Source organism: Trichomycterus rosablanca, chromosome 11, assembly GCF_030014385.1.
Source record: "Trichomycterus rosablanca isolate fTriRos1 chromosome 11, fTriRos1.hap1, whole genome shotgun sequence".
Lineage (NCBI taxonomy): Eukaryota > Metazoa > Chordata > Actinopteri > Siluriformes > Trichomycteridae > Trichomycterus > Trichomycterus rosablanca.
The window spans coordinates 29,028,142-29,050,562 of NC_085998.1; the positions used below are offsets into that span (position 1 = coordinate 29,028,142).

The 22,421-nt window shown below is 43.2% G+C and overlaps 1 protein-coding gene across 3 annotated transcripts in view; it reads right to left on the reverse strand.

Moving 5' to 3' along the window:
• Window positions 1-11,795, reverse strand: part of uacaa (uveal autoantigen with coiled-coil domains and ankyrin repeats a) — a 14,413-nt gene extending 2,618 nt beyond the window's left edge. For 2 of the 3 annotated variants that reach the window (XR_010013970.1, XM_063004136.1), the window contains exons 1-9: window positions 11,717-11,795; window positions 10,038-10,088; window positions 9,450-9,515; window positions 9,328-9,355; window positions 9,189-9,229; window positions 6,997-8,073; window positions 1,770-1,910; window positions 863-928; window positions 692-752 (exon numbers count right to left, since the gene is read on the reverse strand). Coding sequence is in view for 2 of the 3 variants with exons in the window: in XM_063004136.1 (XP_062860206.1) it covers window positions 692-752; window positions 863-928; window positions 1,770-1,910; window positions 6,997-8,073; window positions 9,189-9,229; window positions 9,328-9,355; window positions 9,450-9,515; window positions 10,038-10,088; window positions 11,717-11,788 (1,603 nt within the window). In the remaining variant the exon portion in view is untranslated. Of the gene's footprint in view, window positions 753-862; window positions 929-1,769; window positions 1,911-6,996; window positions 8,074-9,188; window positions 9,230-9,327; window positions 9,356-9,449; window positions 9,516-10,037; window positions 10,089-11,716 lie in introns of all 3 variants that reach the window. The other variant, XM_063004137.1, reaches the window with a different exon arrangement.
• Window positions 11,796-22,421: the final 10,626 nt, after the last annotated feature.

Genomic DNA, 22,421 nt, shown 5'->3' on the forward strand with positions numbered 1-22,421 from the left:
CACAACACAAACACACACACACAAACACACACACACACACCTACAAACAGAAAAACAGACATTTAACACAGTTGTTCTCATTTAAAGAATCAGAAGCAATAAACAGTCCTACACAACACACACACACACACACACACACACCTACAAACAGAAAAACAGACATTTAACACAGTTGTTCTCATTTTAAGAATCAGAAGCAATAAACAGTCCTACACAACACAAACACACACACACACACACACACCTACAAACAGAAAAACAGACATTTAACACACACTATTGTTCTCATTTAAAGAATCAGAAGCAAGAAACACAACACACAACACACACATATACAAAAACAAGAGTGTGTGCACAACACCCTTTTTTTCTGCCCACTGTATTTATTTTATAGGCTTAAATTGCACCTCATAGTATCTATTTTTATCTCAACTTAATTCTTTCTATATATTACTTGTAAAATTATATCTATTGTGTACATTATGTTTTTCTTGATTTAGTACTAATGTGACCGGGCAGTAAAAAAAAAAAGCATTTCACTGATAGTTATACCATGTATGAGACAAATAAACTTTAAGTTGGTTATTGATTTGATTTGAACAACGGTGTTCAACACACACTCTTGTTCTCATTTAAAAAAAACTAAAGCAAACAATCCCCCCCACACACACAGAAAATGATCAACACACACACTCTTGTCTCATTTGGGCGATCTGAAGCAGTGCCACTCTTGCTTCATCATCCATGAACCCCTGCAAATACAATACAAGCATTTATCTCTTAACCTTGTCTGAAATTGTATTACATAGACTTTTTAAAACCTTTGATAAGAGCATTACTGATTTTATTCTTTAAACGATACCTGCGCTGCACTGAGGAGGCGTGTTCGATATACATCAAGAACTTCTCTATAGTGTTTTTCAGAGTTCTGTCGTGAGAAAGACAATAACCAGTTAGTCGACTCAAGTGAGTGTATACATCATCTCAGAGAACGTTTAGAAGACAGTAGTGAGGCCTGCTATGTTGTATGGCTGAAAAAGACCGGAGAGCGAGCTGGAGGTGGCAGAGATGAGTTTATTAGATGAGATACAGTGCAGATAGGATGTTTTGGAGACAATGTTTGGGAGTAGAGATTGAGATGGTCTGGGCATGTGCAGAGTAGGGATGAGAGCTCTATCAGGATAATGGTGCTGAGGGTGGAGCCCAATGTAGAGGATGAGGATGTAGAGGACAGAGGAGGATGTTCAGGATAAAGCAAGATAGATTAATTAATTTATTCATTCATTCACTGTCTGTTTTACCACCGCTTTATCCTGGTCAGGGTCACAGTGGGTGCCTGGACAGGTCACCAGTCCACCACAGAACAAACACACACACACTCCTAAGACAATTTTGTATTTCCAATTAACCGGAGCACCCGGAGGAAACACATGCAGACACGGGGAGAACATGCAAACTCCACACAGAAAGGACCTGGACCGCTCCGAGCCACTGTGCCACTGGTGTGGGGGTGAGACAAGCGGCAAGAAATTTGCAATGCGGAAACTGGAAGACTAGACTGGGGAAAATTAAGGGGAAAACTTTAATGATCCACTATCCCAAGCTCCAATTGGCCTGGCTGCATGTCTTTGGACTTGTGGGTGGAAACCAGAGCACCCGGAGGAAACCCACACAGACACAAGGGGAACATGCTAACTTCACACATAGTGTGAATCGAACCCACTATCCCCTGAACAAACAACAAGCAAGATTAGTAGGGAATGACTGACCTCTAGCTGCTGCTTCAGGCTGTTAATGTGGGCCAGCAGGCTGACGCTGTCCGAGTGTTGTAGTCCACAGGGGCTGCTGGGTGCTGACGAACTGCTCTGCGCCTCCCTCTGGTCTTCTGTCTCCAGTGCTATTTCTGAATTCTGGATAACAAAACAGCCACAGGGCTTTAATTAAAAAGGAACACCCATTGCATTGCAGGGCATTCCATTGCAGGGCAGACACACAAACATACACACACCCATTCACCTATAGGGCAATTCAGTGTCTCCAATTAACTGACTGCATGTTTTTGGACTGTGGGAGGAAACCGGAGCTCGCAGACATGGGAGAACATGCAAACTCCACACAGAAAGGACCCTGGGGATCGAACTCAGGACCTTCTTGCTGTGAAGCGACAGTGCTACCCACTTGTTTCTAACGTGAAACAAGTTAGACATTTTTAATTATAATTCCTATGTATTAAATGTTAAAACACTATCATGATGTAGGCAAGGTGACATCTGCCTCAGACAGTTGTGGTCTAGTGGTTAGGGTGGTGGACTAGTAATCCAAAGATTGCTGGTTTAAGCGCCACTACTGCAAGGTTGCCACTGCTGGGCCCTTGAGCAAGGCTCATAACCCTCAATTACTTAGATAATGTACTGTCACAGTAATATAAGTCACTTTGGATGTCAAATGTCAATGTAAATGTGCTGGACTAGTAATCCAAAGGTTGTTGGTTTAAGCCCCACTACTGCCAGGTTGCCACTGTTGGGCCCTTAAGCAAGGTCCTTAACCCTCAATTGCTTAGACAATATACTGTCACAGTACTGTAAGTCATTTGCAGCTCAGCAGTGCTATCAGCCGGCCAGGCGTCTACACAGACATGATTGGCTATGTCTGAGGAGGGATTAAAGCCCTGTGATGGACTGGCACCCTGTCCAGGATATCCCTGCCTTGATCCCAGGGTCTCCCGGTGAAACCCAGACATGCTGCGACCCCATCCAGTATAAAAGTGGCTGATAAATAATATAAAGTGAAAATTGAAACTAGAGTAAATTAAAAAAGTAGAGTGTGTGTCCTACAGACAAGGTCCTGAGGCAATGGGTTTGCTCCTCACTTGTAGTCACTGTCTGTGAGGAGGAAACCTCAAGTTTGGTGTCCTCCCATCTCACAAAACATGCAGAACATTCAGAAGGTGGTCTAGCTGCTGTAAATTGCCCCTAGTTGTGACTAAAGAACCATGGTGACCAAGACCAGGATGAAGCGGTTTGTAAAAATGAATGAAAGCATAAAGAATGTGACTGTGGAGCAGTTTCATTTGAAATGTATTTATTATGTAAAGTAGCACAATGTTATAAACAGGACATAAGAAACTCTAGATAAAATAATGACCAGTCATAACTCTTTTTGTTTTCCAGTTGATATGAATAACTGACCGATTCAATATACAGTGTATCACAAAAGTGAGTACACCCCTCACATTTCTGCAAATATTTCATTATATCTTTTCATGGGACAACACTATAGAACTAAAACTTGGATATAACTTAGAGTAGTCAGTGTACAACTTGTATAGCAGTGTAGATTTACTGTCTTCTGAAAATAACTCAACACACAGCCATTAATGTCTAAATGGCTGGCAACATAAGTGAGTACACCCCACAGTGAACATGTCCAAATTGTGCCCAAAGTGTCAATATTTTGTGTGACCACCATTATTATCCAGCACTGCCTTAACCCTCCTGGGCATGGAATTCACCAGAGCTGCACAGGTTGCTACTGGAATCCTCTTCCACTCCTCCATGATGACATCACGGAGCTGGTGGATGTTAGACACCTTGAACTCCTCCACCTTCCACTTGAGGATGCGCCACAGGTGCTCAATTGGGTTTAGTCCATCACCTTTACCTTCAGCTTCCTCAGCAAGGCAGTTGTCATCTTGGAGGTTGTGTTTGGGGTCGTTATCCTGTTGGAAAACTGCCATGAGGCCCAGTTTTCGAAGGGAGGGGATCATGCTCTGTTTCAGAATGTCACAGTACATGTTGGAATTCATGTTTCCCTCAATGAACTGCAGCTCCCCAGTGCCAGCAACACTCATGCAGCCCAAGACCATGATGCTACCACCACCATGCTTGACTGTAGGCAAGATACAGTTGTCTTGGTACCTCTCACCAGGGCGCCGCCACACATGCTGGACACCATCTGAGCCAAACAAGTTTATCTTGGTCTCGTCAGACCACAGGGCATTCCAGTAATCCATGTTCTTGGACTGCTTGTCTTCAGCAAACTGTTTGCAGGCTTTCTTGTGCGTCAGCTTCCTTCTGGGATGACGACCATGCAGACCGAGTTGATGCAGTGTGCGGCATATGGTCTGAGCACTGACAGGCTGACCTCCCACGTCTTCAACCTCTGCAGCAATGCTGGCAGCACTCATGTGTCTATTTTTTAAAGCCAACCTCTGGATATGATGTCGAACACGTGGACTCAACTTCTTTGGTCGACCCTGGCGAAGCCTGTTCCGAGTGGAACCTGTCCTGGAAAACCGCTGTATGACCTTGGCCACCATGCTGTAGCTCAGTTTCAGGGTGTTAGCAATCTTCTTATAGCCCAGGCCATCTTTGTGGAGAGCAACAATTCTATTTCTCACATCCTCAGAGAGTTCTTTGCCATGAGGTGCCATGTTGAATATCCAGTGGCCAGTATGAGAGAATTGTACCCAAAACACCAAATTTAACAGCCCTGCTCCCCATTTACACCTGGGACCTTGACACATGACACCATGGAGGGACAACGACACATTTGGACACAATTTGGACATGTTCACTGTGGGGTGTACTCACTTATGTTGCCAGCTATTTAGACATTAATGGCTGTGTGTTGAGTTATTTTCAGAAGACAGTAAATCTACACTGCTATACAAGCTGTACACTGACTACTCTAAGTTATATCCAAGTTTCATGTCTATAGTGTTGTCCCATGAAAAGATATAATGAAATATTTGCAGAAATGTGAGGGGTGTACTCACTTTTGTGATACACTGTATAATAACTGTTTAATCAACATTACCAATATAATAATATCTAACAAGCAAACCCGAGACATGATTATACCCTAGATAGGACGCCAATCCGTCACAGCACACCCAATCCACCTGCTGGTTTTAGAAGGTGGGAGGAAGACAAACTACCTTGAGGAAACTCAAACAAGCTACAGACAGAGGAAGATCCTCCCAAAGTAATCCCCAATACCCAACCCATGTTGCTGTGTGAGACCCGCTCTACCAGCTGTCATATAGTGTGACATATTAAGTGATTCTAGTCTACAATTTAAGTTGTATATCTGTGTTATGATTAATGATAAGACACTGATTATACATGTAAACTCATGCCATGAACATATACACCGACTAGGCATAACATTATGACCACTGACAGGTGAAGTGAATAACACTGATTATCTCTTCATCACGGCTCCTGTTAGTGGGTGGGATATATTAGACACCAAGTGAACATTTAATCCTCAAAGTTGATGTGTTAGGAGCAGGAAAAATGGACGAGCGTAAGGATATGAGCGAGTTTGACAGGGTCCACGTTGTGATGGCTAGATGACTGGGTCAGAGCATCTCCAAAACTGCAGCTCTTGTGGGGTGTTCCCGGTCTGCAGTGGTCAGTATCTATCAGTGTTCGACCTTTTAGAATTCCGCCAATACTGAGGAGGTCACTAAAGAACCAAGGTGAACATCTAAGGAACAGCAGGCCTTGCTTATCTCTGTTAATGTAAGAGGTTTATGATTTCACTATTACAAAGAGCTTGGGCTGAAAACGAACAAACCTGATGTCCCCAACCCCCAATCCTACTCAAATATGTACAAAATTTATTTATTTATTTATTTATTAGGATTTTTAGATTGTGGGAGGCAACCGGAGCTCCCGGAGGAAACCCACACAGACACGGGGAGAACATGCAAACTCCACACAGAAAGGACCCGGACCGCTCCACCTGGGGATCGAACACGGGACCTTCTTGCTGTGAGGCGACGGTGCTACCCACCAAGCCACCGTGCCACCCCTAAATATGCAAAAAAAAATCAAGAGGGCAAATACTTTTTGTCATGTAACTTACTTGCCAGAAGTTTGTCTAAGCAATTGAGGGTTAAGGGCCTTGCTCAAGGGCCCAACAGCAGCAACCTGGCAGTGGTGAGGCTTGAATCGGCGACCTTATGATTACTGGACCAGCTATGACAACTTAACCACTAGGCTACAACTGCCCTTAGTATCAGTGTTATATTAAAAATATACAACCCCAAATCAGAAAAAGTTGGGACAGGTGAAAAGATGCAGTCGGGTACTGCTCACGTGTCGGAGGGGGCGTGTGTCAGTTCGCTCTCCTCAATCAGGGGCGGAGTTCAGCACCAGTAGAGAGGAAGAATCAGAAGCACCGGAAGTAGAGAGGAACACAATCGGAAAAAATTGGACGTGCTAAAAATGGGGAGAAAAAAGGAGACTGCATTAAAAAAAAGCCTTATGTTAAGCATGTCCAGAAGCGGCGTCGACTTCTCTGGGCTCGGAGGCATCTAGGAAGGACCATCACACAGTGGAAACGTGTATTGCGGTCAGATGATTCAGAATTCCAAAGACCAAAAGGATTATCAGCAACAAGTCCAAAAGCCAGGGTCTGTCATGGTATGGGGTTGTGTCAGTGCCCCTGGCAAATGTCATTCACACTTCTGTGATGCAGCATTAATGCAGAAAAGTACATTGAGACCTTAGAGCAACATGTGCTGCCTTCAAGACGACGTCTCTTCCAGGGACGTCCATGCATTTTTCAACAAGACGATGCAAAACCACATGCTGCACACATTACAAAGGCATGTCTGCGGAAAAAGAGGGTACGGGTACTGGACTGGCCTGCCTGCAGTCCTGACCTGTCCCCAATAGAGAACGTGTGGAGAATTTTGAAAGGAAAAGTGGTAAATGCTTTACTGTCCCAACTTTTTTTGAAATGTGTTGCAGGCCTGAAATGCAGGAATTGATGTTTATTAACAATTGAAATGAAGTTGAGCAGATAAAACATGAAATATCTCAGGTTCATCCTGTCTTCAGTCAAATAAAACTCAAAGTAAATGTAAAAAATGTGTTTTTTTTATCATTTGCATTTTCCATGCTGTCCCAACTTTCTGATTTGGGGTTGTAAATATAAAACCAGTGCATCGCTACTTGATTAGTGTAAAATTGTTCTGCAAACCTTGTTCTTTTCTTCAGATGGATCTGCCAGCATGTCCCCCAACTTCTTACTATCATTCAGACTATCCCTACTTTGAGGGTCCCTACTGTCCTTAGTTGATTTAGGACTGCCCTCCTTCCAGCTATCCTCTTGTCGTTCCTGATTTTCAATGTTCTGCTCCTTCCGTTTGCTCTCCTGCATTCGCTCGAGTTTTAGCTTCAGCTCGTCCAGCTCTCTGTCCTTTTCTTCTAGTCGGGACACGGGAACAAAGCGAGCGTGAAGTGCCTCCTGGAGGACGTCCAGCTCTGATTTTTGCTCCCGCAGTTCTGTGAGGAGATTCTGATTCTCCTCTTCAGAGCGCTTCAGCTTCAGTAGAGCTGTCTGCGCCTGGCTTTCTGACAGCTCCAGTTTGGAACCGAGTGACCTCCGGACAGCCTCATGCTCGTCTAAGCTGATGTAGCCTTTTTTATCCATCTCACGCTGAAGAATATCAGCGGTAAGGTCCGTCATGGTGGTTTTCGAAGACGCAGGCTTCCAATCCGATGGCGTTTGTATTTCCTTCGAAGCCGTCATCCTCTGTGCCTTCAGGGTCTCCAAGTCAGCGTGTGGTGCACTAGCATCTCCGTCTTTGCTCGTTAGCTCCTCATTAAGCCTGAGCACTTCTTGCTCTAGCGTCACGCTTCGTTCCCGATGCTCCCGTGTCTCCTTCCTGCTTCGACCGAGCTCTTGGCGCGTCCGTTCCAGCTCGGCTCTGGCTTCGAACAGCTGGGCCCCGAGCTCCTCCGCCAGCTTTTCACGCATGCCGACCAGGTGCGCCTGCATCTGCCTTACTCTAGCCTCAGAGCCGGTCATCCTGCGCTGCACCTCTGACAGTGCGTCCTCAAGCTCCCATGCATGCTTATGAGCCTCCTGCAGAGCTAGCTCGCTGCTTGTTCTGAGCTCCTCGAAGTCCCGAGCGCGGAGGTTCAGAGCGGCGTCCAGCCTACGGACCTCATCGTTGGCGGCCTCGTGTCTCCGCAGCGCCTCCATCAATTCCATCCTCAGGATCTCGGTCTCATCCAGGCCGGGAGCTGCTGAGTGAAGGACCGGATGTTGAACCTGAAATATTCATAATTGTTTTTAAATGAAGAACCGACGTAGGTCTGAAAGTGCCACAGATTATTTAGTACCACGTATGTACAATTTTTAGGGCACTCCGGGCACCTGCACGAGTACGGGGAGTCACATGGAGGGCATAAAAATCCATGAAATCTGTGATTTCTATTAAAAAAAATGAGGTCCGTGAAATTAGGCACATTGTCCTTGAATTTAGTAGAGCCCTAATCATAATATATACACCAATCAGGCATAACATTAAAACCACCTCCTTGTTTCTGCACTCACTGTTCATTTTTTCAGCTCCACTTACCACATAAAAGCACTTTGTAGTTCTACAATTACTGACTGTAGTCCATCTGTTTCTCTATTTACTTTTTTAACCACTACAGAGCAGGTATTATTTAGGTGGTGGATCATTCTCAGCACTGCAGTGACACTGACATGGTGGTGGTGTGTTAGTGTGTGTTGCGCTGGTATGAGTGGATCAGACACAGCAGCGCTGCTGGAGTTTTTAAATACCGTGTCCACTCACTGTCCACTCTATTAGACACTCCTACCTAGTCGGTCCACCTTGTACAAGTCAAAGACGATCGTTCATCTATTGCTGCTGTTTGAGTCGGTCATCTTCTAGACCTTCATCAGTGGTCACAGGACACTGCTCACGGGGTGCTGTTGGCTGGATATTTTTGGTTGGTGGACTATTCTCAGTCCAGCAGTGACAGTGAGGTGTTTAAAAACTCCATCAGTGCTGCTGTGTCTTATCCACTCATACCAGCACAACACACACAAACACACCACCACCATGTCAGTGTCACTGCAGTGCCGAGAATGATCCACCACCTAAATAATACCTGCTCTGTGGTGGTCCTGTGGGGGTCCTGATTACTGAAGAACAGCATGAAAGGGGGCTAACATAGCATGCAGAGAAACAGATAGACTACAGTCAGTAATTGTAGAACTACAAAGTGCTTCTATATGGTAAGTGGAGCTGATAAAATGGACAGTGAGTGTAGGAAGAAGGAGGTGGTTTAATGTTATGGCTGATCAGTGTATAACTACAATATATTACTACAATCATTAACATACAAAGAAATTAGAACAGCTAGGATGGTTACCTGTGTGAAATCCATATATTGGCCCTGTGGAACATCTTTTCCTTGAGAACACAAAAATTGAAAATAAAATAAGCAGGCCAATCATCACAAGCTATACAATCATCAGCCATTAACCAGATTTCTAAAGTTTAACTCTTACCAACAACAGAGTGGCTGCTGTGCTCCTTCTGGAATTAAAAAAAAGCTTTTATTAAATGAGACAACTGAAATACAGGATGCTTGTTTAAAAATGGTGCCATGCCACCAGATAAAGTCACTCACTTTGTGCTTTAGTGATGCTGCTCTCTCCGGCATTACAACTTCTGAGGTTGGACTTTTAGGTGGAGACTTTTAAAACAGAAATAAAGTGTCTTGTTTTTATGGGCACAGATAAATCACCAGCTTTGGTTATTCATAAGTGCTAATAAAGAATTTGGAAGCCATATTGCACCATACCACACCAATAAAATGATAGTAAGATGCTGTGTGCATATTTTAAGTCAACTTATGTTTGCAAATTCCACAGTAAATATATGAAACAACTGTTGGTGCAGCAGTCTAACATGCCAGCACACCATTGAGCCACCGGGAAACACTGGGCGCACAGCAAGAATACCCCAGACAGGGTGCCAATCTATCACAGGGCTTCAGACATACCCCCAGGCCGATAGCACCGCTGAGATTTAAACCCGAATCCCAGCAGTGGTGGGCTACCGTTATACACTTTAACCTAAACTTTAATAAAGTTAATACTTTATATCTTATTTAATTGGAGTTATACTACTATCAATTTACCTACTGGACTAAAAATAAACCATAGGCTATTATGCTAAATCCTTAATTGGTCTTGAAGGGATAATTGTGACTTACTTGTGCAGTTGACATTTTCACATGAGCTTGAGCTTCATTATTTATTGACCTCTGCAAACAAAAGAATAAACAGTGTCTAAATGATTGCATTACACGGCCAAGTAATGAACAGTTTGAACTCTAGGTGGCAGTAAAATTACTTATAAAGAAGTACTAGCACTATGTTTTTGGGGGCACGCATCAAAACTCGACAGTATAAAGAGAGATACCGGGGCATCATGCACATATGTGATTCCTAAAAATCACATTCCAAAACCCTGGCAACTTGTACAATGTTTCCCCCCCCCCATTGCTACTGTTTCAGCCAATACTGTTTTAAAACATCAGGGTCTGGAATCACTATCATTCTGCAATGCTGCTTGTTTAGTTAGGGTGACCATAATTTGGTTTTCAAAAAAAGAGGACACTTGTGGTTGGGGCAGAGAGAATCGCTACAGACCTCCAAACTTCATGTGGCCTTCAGATTAGCTCAAGAACAGTGTGTAGAGAGCTTCATGGTATGGGTTTCCATGGCCGAGAAGCTGCATCCAAACGCAATGCAAAGCGTCGGACGCGGTGGTGTAAAGCACGCCGCCACTGGACTCTAGAGCAGTGTAGACGTGTTCTCTGGAGTGACGAATCGCGCTTCTCCGTCTGGCAATCCCATGGACGAGTCTGGGTTTGGCGGTTGCCAGGAGAACGGTTCTTGTCTGACTGCATTGCGGCAAGTGTAAAGTCTGGTGGAGGGGGGATTATGGTGTGGGGTTGTTTTTCAGGAGTTGGGCTCGGCCCCTTAGTTCCAGTGAAAGGAACTCTTAATGCTTCAGCATACCGAGAGATTTTGGACAATTTCATGCTCCCAACTTTGTGGGAACAGTTTGGGGATGGTCCCTTCCTGTTCCAACACGACTGCGCACCAGTGCACAAAGCAAGGTCCATAAAGACACGGATGAGCCAGTTTGGTGTGGAAGAACTTGACTGGCCTGCGCCTCAACCCGAAAGAACACCTTTGGGATGAATTAGAGCGGAGACTGCGAGCCATGCCTTCTCATCCAACATCAGTGTCAGACCTCACAAATGCGCTTCTGGAAGAATGGTCAAAAATTCCCTTAAACACACTCCTAAACCTTGTGGAAAGCCTTCCCAGAAGAGTTGAAGCTGTTATAGCTGCAAAGGGTGGGCCGACATCATATTAAACCCTATGGATTAAATCACTCAAGTTCATATGCGTGTGAAGGCAGACGAACGAATACTTTTGGCAATATAGAGTATCTATGAAAGTACTAAAATATTAAAGAGTGATGACTAATCAATGCTACTGCACAATGTTTTCTTAGGTTTGCTTGCAGCTGCCTGACCATGGAAACCCAATCCATAAAGATAATGACCACCTACTATGCTGATGTGGCTTCCAGAGGACCTTGCAGAGCCATTTTTACCCACCGCACATTTTACACTTCGTCCCATTCTGTAAGCTTGTGCAAATTACTGCTTATGACATGCTTAAAATCACTGAGTGCATTATTATGGCCTATTCTTTTGCAAATGTTTGTCTACAGAGACTTTATATGCAGCGCTTAGCAGTTAGCAGTAACAGTACAGAACCCCACTAATCACTGGGCATAGTGTACTCAGGTTAAATCATGTAAACTGGAATTTTTAATATCACCTTTATTGAGCACAGTTTGATTTTTTTTTACCTGATGCTGCATTTTCTGGGAAGTCCTAGAGGCATTTATACCTGTAAAATAAAGAGTAATAGGTGTTGCCATGAGACTATTGCTTAATTAAGCATCAATTATTAGATTTGTCATTTTTCCCCAATTTCCCCCCTAATCTAGTCATATTCAATTACTCGATTGCATTTTGCATGAAAAAATCTAATAAATAATTATAATTTGGATAATTAACCTGTTCCTTTGAGTAACCATTATAAACTTGCTCAGGTACAACCAATCACATTCCAGATCACATATCATATCACTGACCTACACTTGACATCAACTGTATTTTTTCTTTAGCATTTTCCCCCCAATTTTCCTCCCAATCTCGTGTCCACTTACCCTAATTGCATTGCGCTTCCCCTTTACTGATGCTAACCTCCACTCCTGACTGAGGAGAGCTGCAACCGACACACGCCCCCTCCGACATATGCGCAGTAGCCGACTGCATCTTTTCGAGTTCATATGTGGATCAGCTATGTGTACGGAGAGTCACAACCTGATCCCATTATCCCCCGCCTCTGTGCAGGCGCCATCGATTACACAGCAGAGGTCATAACTAGAGATGGACCGATCGGGGTTTTTGGCACCGATTCCGATCTCCGATCTCCTTTCAGGGACATCGGCCGATAGCCGATTCCGATCGGGGGGGGTGGGGGGGTGGATTAGCAGTAAATAAACTTAAAAAGAGCCTCACAGTAAAGATAAACCGGAGCAGCGCGCGCGCACGTGTGTGTGTGCCTTTAGAAGATACGCTTTGTTCACAGTATCGCTATAAGTGATTCATTGATTCATGAGTTGATTCGTTTTTATGTGAAGCGTAAGTTTCTCTTCTCGGTTATCTCTCCGTGTTTACTGTTATTAATTAAATGTCGTGGTTTTAAATAAACACCAACTACTACATAACATTTTGTGTGACTCTCTTACATTAAAAAGCTTAATTAAAGTCAGACTCGTTCCGTCTAAGGAGCTAAAAGTTTTCTAAAAGTTCAGCAGATGATCCTGAACTAACGAATTTGGTAATGAATAAACTTTTGCCTCTGATTGGCTCTTTTCTGTTCTCATCTACATCACAAGTAAGAACCGCTCACGATTTACCAAAGTGAACCAGGAGTTTATATAACGTGCTGATAGAATCGACTCAGATGTGACCGGGTTGAATTATCTTTTTAAAGTAAATATTACAATCAGCAAAATTACATCGTAAGAGCTTTCACGATGGTTTCTGTGTGATTGTTGACGAATTTTGATGTGATGGTTGGTGCTTCGTAGCTCAAAGTCTGGATCAATCCACTGAGCTGTTAACTTAACGTGATCTTTATATATCACACGATCGGATCGGCTACTTTTAGGAAATATCGCCGATCGCCGATAGCATATTTTGATTAAAAATCGGCCGATACCGATTCATAGCCGATCGATCGTCCCATCTCTAGTCATAACTGCATCCGTTATGAGGAATTCCTTCCTAAACCCTCCCTACATTTTCATTTACATTTTCAGCATTTAGCAGATGCTTTTATCCAAAGCGACTTACACAATGAGCAGAACACGATGAGCAATTGAGGGTTAAGGGCCTTGCTCAGGGACCCAACAGTGGCAACTTGGTGGTGGCGGGGCTTGAACCGGCAACCTTCTGTTTATTAGCATGGACACTCTAAAGTCCATGCTGCCACTGAAGCCTTCAGGCTATGACTTGATTAATTTAGAGACAGACTGGTACATGTTTTAGAGGAAATGTCTACCTACACACAGTAATATCTGCAATTAGCAAGAACTTGTATCACAGCTGCTGCATGTACAGCCAGGTTCCAGAGGAAGTGGTTTAGGTAGACCTAGAACAATAATAAAGCACTAGAGTTGGGTGATTCCCAGAGGGAATAGGGTGATTCTCTGTATGTAAAAAGGCTCTTTGTGAGACCTCATTACTGGTAGGTGATAGGAAGTGGCTAGGGATAGGGTCTGTCCGAAAATCTAGTGAGCTCTGAATTTGTAGATACCTTAAAATGCTGCCTACTAAGATGCCTTATTTCTAAGCGATAACCTGACTGAATAATGAGGGAGCATCCAATGCTTCCTTAGCGGTGAAGGAATTGCAATACAAATTTGGATCAGAAAAGGGGGAAATGGAAGGAAATATACCCCCTCCCACACCAGACACTCAGGTAAGCCTTTTTCCCTGCAATAAAACAGATGTTTGTTACATATATAAAGACCTGCCCTTGCTAGTCGCCTCCAAGGCCTGCTTGACCTGCTTGATCAGAGCTTGGTCCTCAGTGAGACAGGCATAGTGGAAAGCATCATGGCCAAAGACATCCACGGCGGTAACGTCTGCTTTATGCTTCAGCAGGACCTCCACGACCTCGCGACAACGGTGCTTACAAGCCAGGATCAGTGCAGTTCTACATACAAACACACAAAAATTAGCTAATCAAGTTTCTCAGGGAGTAAAATTACTTATTTAATAATTATTTATACATCATGTGAGAAAATGGTAGTAGAAACAAATACTCGCATGGTACAGCGGTTTATTATGCTAGCCTACCACCACTGAAACCCAGGTTTGAACCTCAGCAGTGCTATCAGCTGGCCGAGCGCCTAAACAGACATGACTGGCTATGTGTGGAGGGGGGGTGGACAATAGGTAGCCGTGCAATAGATTGGCAGCCTGGCCAGGATAAAGCAGTTCAGGAAAATGTATGTATGTATCCCTGGGTCATATTTAAAGCTAATAAATCAACATACAGTGAGGAAAATAAGTATTTGATCCCCTGCTGATTTTGTAAGTTCACCCCCTTACAAAGACTTGAACAGTCTATAATTTTTATGGAAGGTTTATTTTAACAGAGAGAGACAGAATATCAACAAAAAATCCAGAAAAAAAACATTAAATAAAAGTTATAAATTAATTTGTATTTAATTAAGGGAAATAAGTATTTGATCCCCTACCAACCAGCAAGAATTCTGACCCCCACAGACCGGTTATGTGCACAAAAGGAACACAAATTAGTCCTGTCCCTGTATAAAAGACTCCTGTCACAGAATCAGTTTCTTCTGTTCAAATCTCTCGACCACCATGGGCAAGACCAAAGAGCTATCAAAGGACGTCAGGGACAAGATTGTAGACCTGCACAAGGCTGGAATGGGCTACAAGACCATCAGCAAGAAGCTTGGTGAGAAAGAGACCACTGTTGGCACGATAATTCGAAAATGGAAGAAATACAATGATCTCAAGGGAGCTGGCAGCAGAGAAATGCTGGATATGACCCCAAGAACACCATCCCCACTGGGCATTTCTCTGCCTCCAAACACGGCGAGTGGAGTTGATGCCAAGGAGCTCAATTTTGGTCTCATCTGACCATATCACATTCTCCCAATCTTTCTCTGAATCATTCAGATGTTCATTGGCAAACTTCAGACGGGCCTGTACATGAGCCTTCTTGAGCAGAGGGACTTTGCGGGCACTGCAGGATCTCAATCCATTACGGCGAAGTGTGTTACTAATGGTTTTCTTGGTGACTGTGCTCCCAGCTCCCTTGAGATCATTGACAAGCCCCTCCCGTGTAATTCTGGACTGACCTCACCTTTCTCAGAATCATTCTTACCCCACCAGGTGAGATCTTGCATGGAGCTCCAGAGTGAGGGTGATTGACTGTGATCTTGTATTTCTTCCATTTTCGAGTTATCGCACCAACAGTGGTCTCTTTCTCACCAAGCTTCTTGCTGATGGTCTTGTAGCCCATTCTAGCCTTGTGCAGGTCTACAATCTTGTCCCTGACGTCCTTTGATAGCTCTTTGGTCTTGCCCATGGTGGTCGAGAGATTTGAACAGAAGAAACTGATTCTGTGACAGGAGTCTTGTATACAGGGACAGGACTAATTTGTGTGCCTCATGGGCACATAACCGGTCTGTGGGGGTCAGAATTCTTGCTGGTTGGTAGGGGATCAAATACTTATTTCCCTTAATTAAATACAAATTAATTTATAACTTTTATTTAATGTTTTTTTTCTGGATTTTTTGTTGATATTCTGTCTCTCTCTGTTAAAATAAACCTTCCATAAAAATTATAGACTGTTCAAGTCTTTGTAAGGGGGTGAACTTACAAAATCAGCAGGGGATCAAATACTTATTTTCCCCACTGTATATAAAGCTTAGTCTGTATATTTCCTGCATGCCTGTCATTTTTACAGTCAGTAGCAGGCAACAAGATGTCCTTGCCCTACATGTACTGAGCTTTTTAAGTATAACAATGTGTCACTGTATAAACAGACAGCATTACCAACGACAAACAAGTCTGCTGCATGGGTTTCTCTGGAAAACTGAAAGTTTGTAACAGTTAACATGCTAAATAACAGAGGAGAGGCTTGAAAATAATGTCTAGCCCAGATTCCAGCAAAGCATGAATGGCTCACATTAATTAATTCATTTATCCTGGTCAGGGCTGCAGTGCATCAGGCAAGAATGGCTCAAATTGATGCGGAACAACAAACAGAGTTCTTTTCAAATATAAATAACTTGGTAATTTTTGGTTATAATCTAATTTGGTTAGATCTATAATAATATCTATAATCTAATTTGGTTAGAATGGCCTGAGGCTAACTGTGTTAGCGTAGTAAGTAAAAACTGAGGTGATGTAATCGTTATCTAAGTAGTGTGTCTAATGTGTGTGTTATGAGTTCAATGTCTTATTATGATTTCTGCACAAGGGCAGTGATAGCTCAGTGGTTAAGGTACTGGCCTAGTAAACAGAAGGTTGCCGGTTCAAGCCCTGCCACCACCAAGTTGCAACTGTTGGGTCCCTGAGCAAGGCCCTTAACCCTCAATTGCTCACTGTGTTCAGCTCATTGTGTAAGTCGCTTTGGATAAAAGCGTCTGCTAAATGCTGAAAATGTAAATGTATTATAGGGTGTCCCAAAATTAACTGATATTTTTAATTTGCCGCCATTTTTTCGCCGCAAAAACTGAGTTAGAGATTTTTAAATTGCTGTCATTAGTAAACATTGAGGTTAAATCATGAAAAGGTACACAATTGAACAACGCAATTGAACAATTGTGACAATTGGCTACAGGCTGGACACTCAAGCGCATGCACTCTTATTACAAAGCCATGCTGCTATAAAGCCAGCAGAATTTGGTTTGGCATCATCTTGCCGACACAAACAGGGACATCCCAGAACATTACATCATCTAGTTCATTCCTGTGTTTCAGCTAATGAAGACTGAATTCTAACCTGGCAGTGGGGCCTAACAGGCCTTTTAAAGCATTTTAAAAAAAGATCACAGCAACGTCAACACATGTAAACATACTTATTTTGTTTGTCTCTGAGATTGATGGAGGCTCCACTGTTGAGAAGGTGCTGGCAGGCTCGAGAATGACCCATCCGAGCAGCTAGAATCAAGGGGGACCGACCATCCTGACAAGGGGTCAACATTTAAACGTAAATGACAGCATTTATATTACAATATTCATGTTCATTTCTAAACACAGTGACTTAAAACAGAGGTATTGTTAACAATCAATGTTGCAATCAAAGCAAGATTAAACTGTTCAAATGAATTGAACTAAACCGGATTACTATGATTCCGTGCACAATGTTTGGATGTGGTCATATGTCAATAAATTCAACCAGTCATTTGTTATGATCAAACGTGACTACATACAGGACAACAGAAGTAAGCGTGTTTGATAATGAGGTGTGGCATTATATGACAGGCATAGACCTATGGCAGGGGATAAATATTCCTGACAGTGCCTGTCTTGCTTGTTTCCTAATTTGTGTCTAGGAGTATTTCAGAATTAGACTTATAGGCTTATTTATACATAGAAATAACTCAATTAATTCATTACTTCTATTCTTTGTTATGATTGTGTGTTTATTTACCCATTCATCGCTTTAGCCTGATATGTTTAGTCAGACTGTTTTTTATTTATTTTATAAAATAAAAATAAATACAATTTTTATTTTATTTATTTATTTATGCATTTTCTAACCCTAACCCTAACCCTAACCCTAACCCTTCTCCTGCTGGGGATCCTGATTGCATCAGAGGAGGGTATATTCGCCTGCCCCACGCCCACTCCGATGCGTGCGCAGTCCCTTGACCCCTTCTTCTTCGCCCGTGCCTCACATTATTCGCACATGAGGCTCATCCACTTCTGCACAGGCGCCTCGGGTTGATAACCAGGGTCCTTGTGCAGCGTTTGAAAATCCCACCCACTTTATTAGCCCAGTCTTTTTCCACACAGCAGACCTGATGGCCAATTTTGTCTGCTGCAGGCACTGCCCACTAGATGGTGCCCAGCCGACCGGTAGCAGACAGTTTTTTTCTATTTATTTATGCATTTTCTCCCTCTGTCTCATGATTTAGCATAGTCAATTTGTCTTCCACTGCTGGGGGATCCATGATTGCATCTGAGTTGGGTATATTGCTGCTCACTCCTCCGACGACCTGTGCGCAGCCTTTAGCTGAACCCTTTTTTACCCATGCATTCTGCACAGGCACCTCTCTATCTGCTAATCAGGGTCCTTACACAGCATTTGAAGACCCCACCCACATAGTCCGGTCATCCCAACCTAGCAAAAACAGTGGGCAATTATTGTCTGCTGCAGGCAGTGCCAATTATGCCCATTAGATGGCGCCCAGCTGACCGGTGGCAACGTCAAGTTTCAAACTGAGGAGTTCAGAATCTCGACACTGGAGTGCTAGCAGAATATCCTGCTCTAATCACATTTTTAACCTTATAAGTAACCTATGAATTTTAAGAACCATATATACATTAAAAAAGCATTATTAATCCCCAACAGCTCACATTAGGGTTGTCAGATACCAGCCATAACGAATCCAGGCATTATGTTACATTATTTATATATAGCGGTGGGTGCTAGACCACAGAACACATATTAAGAACATTCAGTTCCTACCTTGTCAACAGCACTGACAGATGCTCCACTCCCACAGAGCAGCTTAACAATGGTAGTGTGACCCGCATATGCTTAAAAAAACAGACATTATCATTATGCAATCACCACTGACACTTTACCACTCAGGCTGTGTGTACTTTACCTTTTACAATCCTGTCCTTAAACATCCGGGTACATATTGCAGAAAGCTTATATACAGTCACCTGGACTGTTTAACCAGACTGTTTAACAGAGTGATTGAAATGGTGCATCAATTTACACAATCATTATGGGCCAAAATCCGACCAAGCAATATATATACACCGACCAGGCATAACATTATGACCACTGACAGGTGAAGTGAATAACACTGATTGTCTCTTCATCACGGCCTGTTTGTGGGTGGGATATATTAGGCACCAAGTGAACATTTTATCCTTAAAGTTATCCTCAAAGAACAAGTGTAAGGATTTGAGTGAGTTAGACAAGGGCCAAATTGTGATGGCTAGATGACTGGGTCAGAGCATCTCCAAAACTGCAGCTCTTGTGAGGTGTTCCCGGTCTGCAGTGGTCAGTATCTATCAAAAGTGGTCCAAGGAAGGAACAGTGTTAAACCGGCGACAGGGTCATGGGCGGCCAAGGCTCATTGATGCAAGTGGGGAGCGAAGGCTGGCCCGTGTGGTCCGAACCAACAGACGAGCTACTGTAGCTCTAATTGCTGAAGAAGTTAATGCTGGTTCTGATAGGAAGGTGTCAGAATACACAGTGCATCACAGTTTGTTGCGTGTGGGGCTGCATAGCCGCAGACCAGTCAGGGTGCCAGTCAAGTCCGATCCATGGAGGCCCCACCTCACCAACACCACCAACATCTTGGTGCCAGATACCACAGCACAACTTCAGGGGTATAGTGGAGTCCATGCCTTGACAGGTCAGGGCTGTTTTGGCAGCAAAAGTGGGACCAACACAATATTAGGAAGGGGGTCATAATGTTATGCCTGATCGGTGTATCTATACTGTATATATATATTACATGCTTTCACCTCACCTTTAGTAGGACCTCTGTAATGACCTTATTCTGACCCAGTTTACACAATCTTTGTATTGCTTTTATGTGTTCTAAACACACCCGAGTCTGACTAACACCTGGATTGTGTTCCATCCATTCAGGTGCACAACAGATTGACATTGAACAAAAAGATACTGCTCACAGTGCATGCACCTAAAAAGGAAAGGAATATATGCTTTCTCCCAAGAGCTGGTTACAATGGGCTCCTGACAATGGAAATTAAAATAATAGAGGAGCGTATTGTTAGTCACAAAGAGAAGGGAGAGAAGTTCTTCTCACCTGCTTCATGTAAAGCTGTTCTTCCCTGCAGATCTGTGCTGTCAACAGGACTTTTACACTGCAGAGCAAGAACAATGTATGACTTAATATACACAGGCCGCTTCCTACTTTCGACGGTGGCAGCGTGTAGCTCATGAAGGAAGTCATGTTTTGTGAGCTGACTTGGTGGGTATATAAGGTGTGCAATAGGCTGTCTGCACATACACTATATTGCCAAAAGTATTCACTCACCCATCCAAATCATTGAATTCAGGTGTTCCAATCACTTTCATGGCCACAGGTATATAAAACCAAGCACCTAGGCATGCAGACTGCTTCTACAAACATTTGTAAAAAAATGGATCGCTCTCAGGAGCTCAGTGAAATCCAGCGTGGTACCTGTGCAACAAGTCCAGTCGTGAAATTTCCTCGCTACTAAATATTCCACAGTCGACTGTCAGTGGTATTATAACAAAGTGGAAGCAATTGGGAACGACATCGACTCAGCCACGAAGTGGTAGTCCACGTAAAATGACAGAGCGGGGTCAGCGGATGCTGAGGCGCATAGTGCGCAGAGGTCGCCAACTTTCTGCAGAGTCGATCACTACAGACCTCCAAACTTCATGTGGGCTTCAGATTAGCTCAAGAACAGTGTGTAGAGAGCTTCATGGAATGGGTTTCCATGGCCAAGCAGCTGCATCCAAGCCTTACATCACCAAGCGCAATGCAAAGCATCGGATGCAGTGGTGTAAAGAACGCCGCCACTGGACTCTAGAGCAGTGTAGACGTGTTCTCTGGAGTGACGAATCACGCTTCTCCGTCTGGCAATCCAATGGACGAGTCTGGGTTTGGCGGTTGCCAGGAGAACGGTACTTGTCTGACTGCATTGTGGCAAGTGGAGGGGTGGAGGGGGGATTATGGTGTGGGGTTGTTTTTCAGGAGTTGGGCTCGGCCCCTTAGTTCCAGTGAAAGGAACTCTTAATGCTTCAGCATACCGAGAGATTTTGGACAATTTCATGCTCCCAACTTTGTGGGAACAGTTTGGGGATGGTCCCTTCCTGTTCCAACATGACTGCGCACCAGTGCACAAAGCAAGGTCCATAAAGACACGGATGAGCGAGTTTGGTGTGGAAGAACTTGAGTCCTGACCTCAACCCGATAGAACACCTTTTGAATAAATTAGAGCGGAGACTGCTAGACAGGCCTTCTCGTCCAACATCGGTGTCTGACCTCACAAATGCGCTTCTGGAAGAATGGTCAAACGTTCCCATAAACACACTCCTAAACCTTGTGGAAAGCCTTCCCAGAAGAGTTGAAGCTGTTATAGCTGCAAAGGGTGGGCCGACATCATATTAAACCCTGTGGATTAAGAATGGGACGTCACTCAAGTTCATTTGCGTGTGAAGGCAGACGAGCGAATACTTTTTGCAATATAGTGTATATCCCTCGTTGTCGTGGGTAAAAGTACACCCAATTACGATTCCCTCACTTGTTTACAACTCACCTGCTTATGGTGGAAAGCTGTGGTGGAACTACAATATTCTATAAACGTATTATTCTTATTTTACTTAAAGTATAAACTAGGGATGTAACGATACACTCTGCCCACAATACGATATTTTCACGATTTTTTAAAACCAAATGAAATTTAAGACAAATGAGTGCTTATTTTTTATTTATCTAAATAAAAAACAATCAAACAATCAAAACAATGCTGCACATTTTTGTGTAAAAAAACTGAAATGAAATTTTTACAACAAATCCCTCATTATATAAATTAATGAATAATACAAATAAAGTGACCTCAAATAAATCACCATTTTCCTAAAACTGTGTAGTGACAGGGTTGCCAGGTCAGGCATAAATCACCACCACAACCTTTGAATTTTCACCCATTTTGAATTAAGCCCGATTTGGTAACCAGGCATGGTGGCTAGCGCAAGTGTCCTCTGCTGTTTAAAATGAATATCGATTCGTTTTTCTTCAATTAACGATTTAAATAGTTCCAAAAAAGCATCGATTTTTAACTGTCTTGTGGTGTATCGTTACATCCCTAGTAAAAACAGTGGAAATCTTTTCTTTATACTTTTACCAGTTAAATAAAGACTCGAGGGAATTACCAAATACCTGACTCATCTTGTTTCCTGCATTTTACAAAACGTTCTAACTTTTTCAGGAATGGGGTTTGTATATGTTATACAAAATGACTTTTGCCGTGCAAACTTGTTTTAAGGTACATTACCCAATCCTTCAACGGTGTATTCATTCAGCTAGGCTATTATTATTCACCATGAAGTAGCTCTACTGTTTACTGTACACTGCTGCTGTGGTATGAAAAACCTGCTCTGTCACAGCTATGTAACTCAGCCTTGTTTAACAAACTCTGGAATGCTACTTTTTGGTGGGGCTGTTTTTACAAGACACAGCACTGGCACTGTTTGCCCTTCTAGGGCGGCTA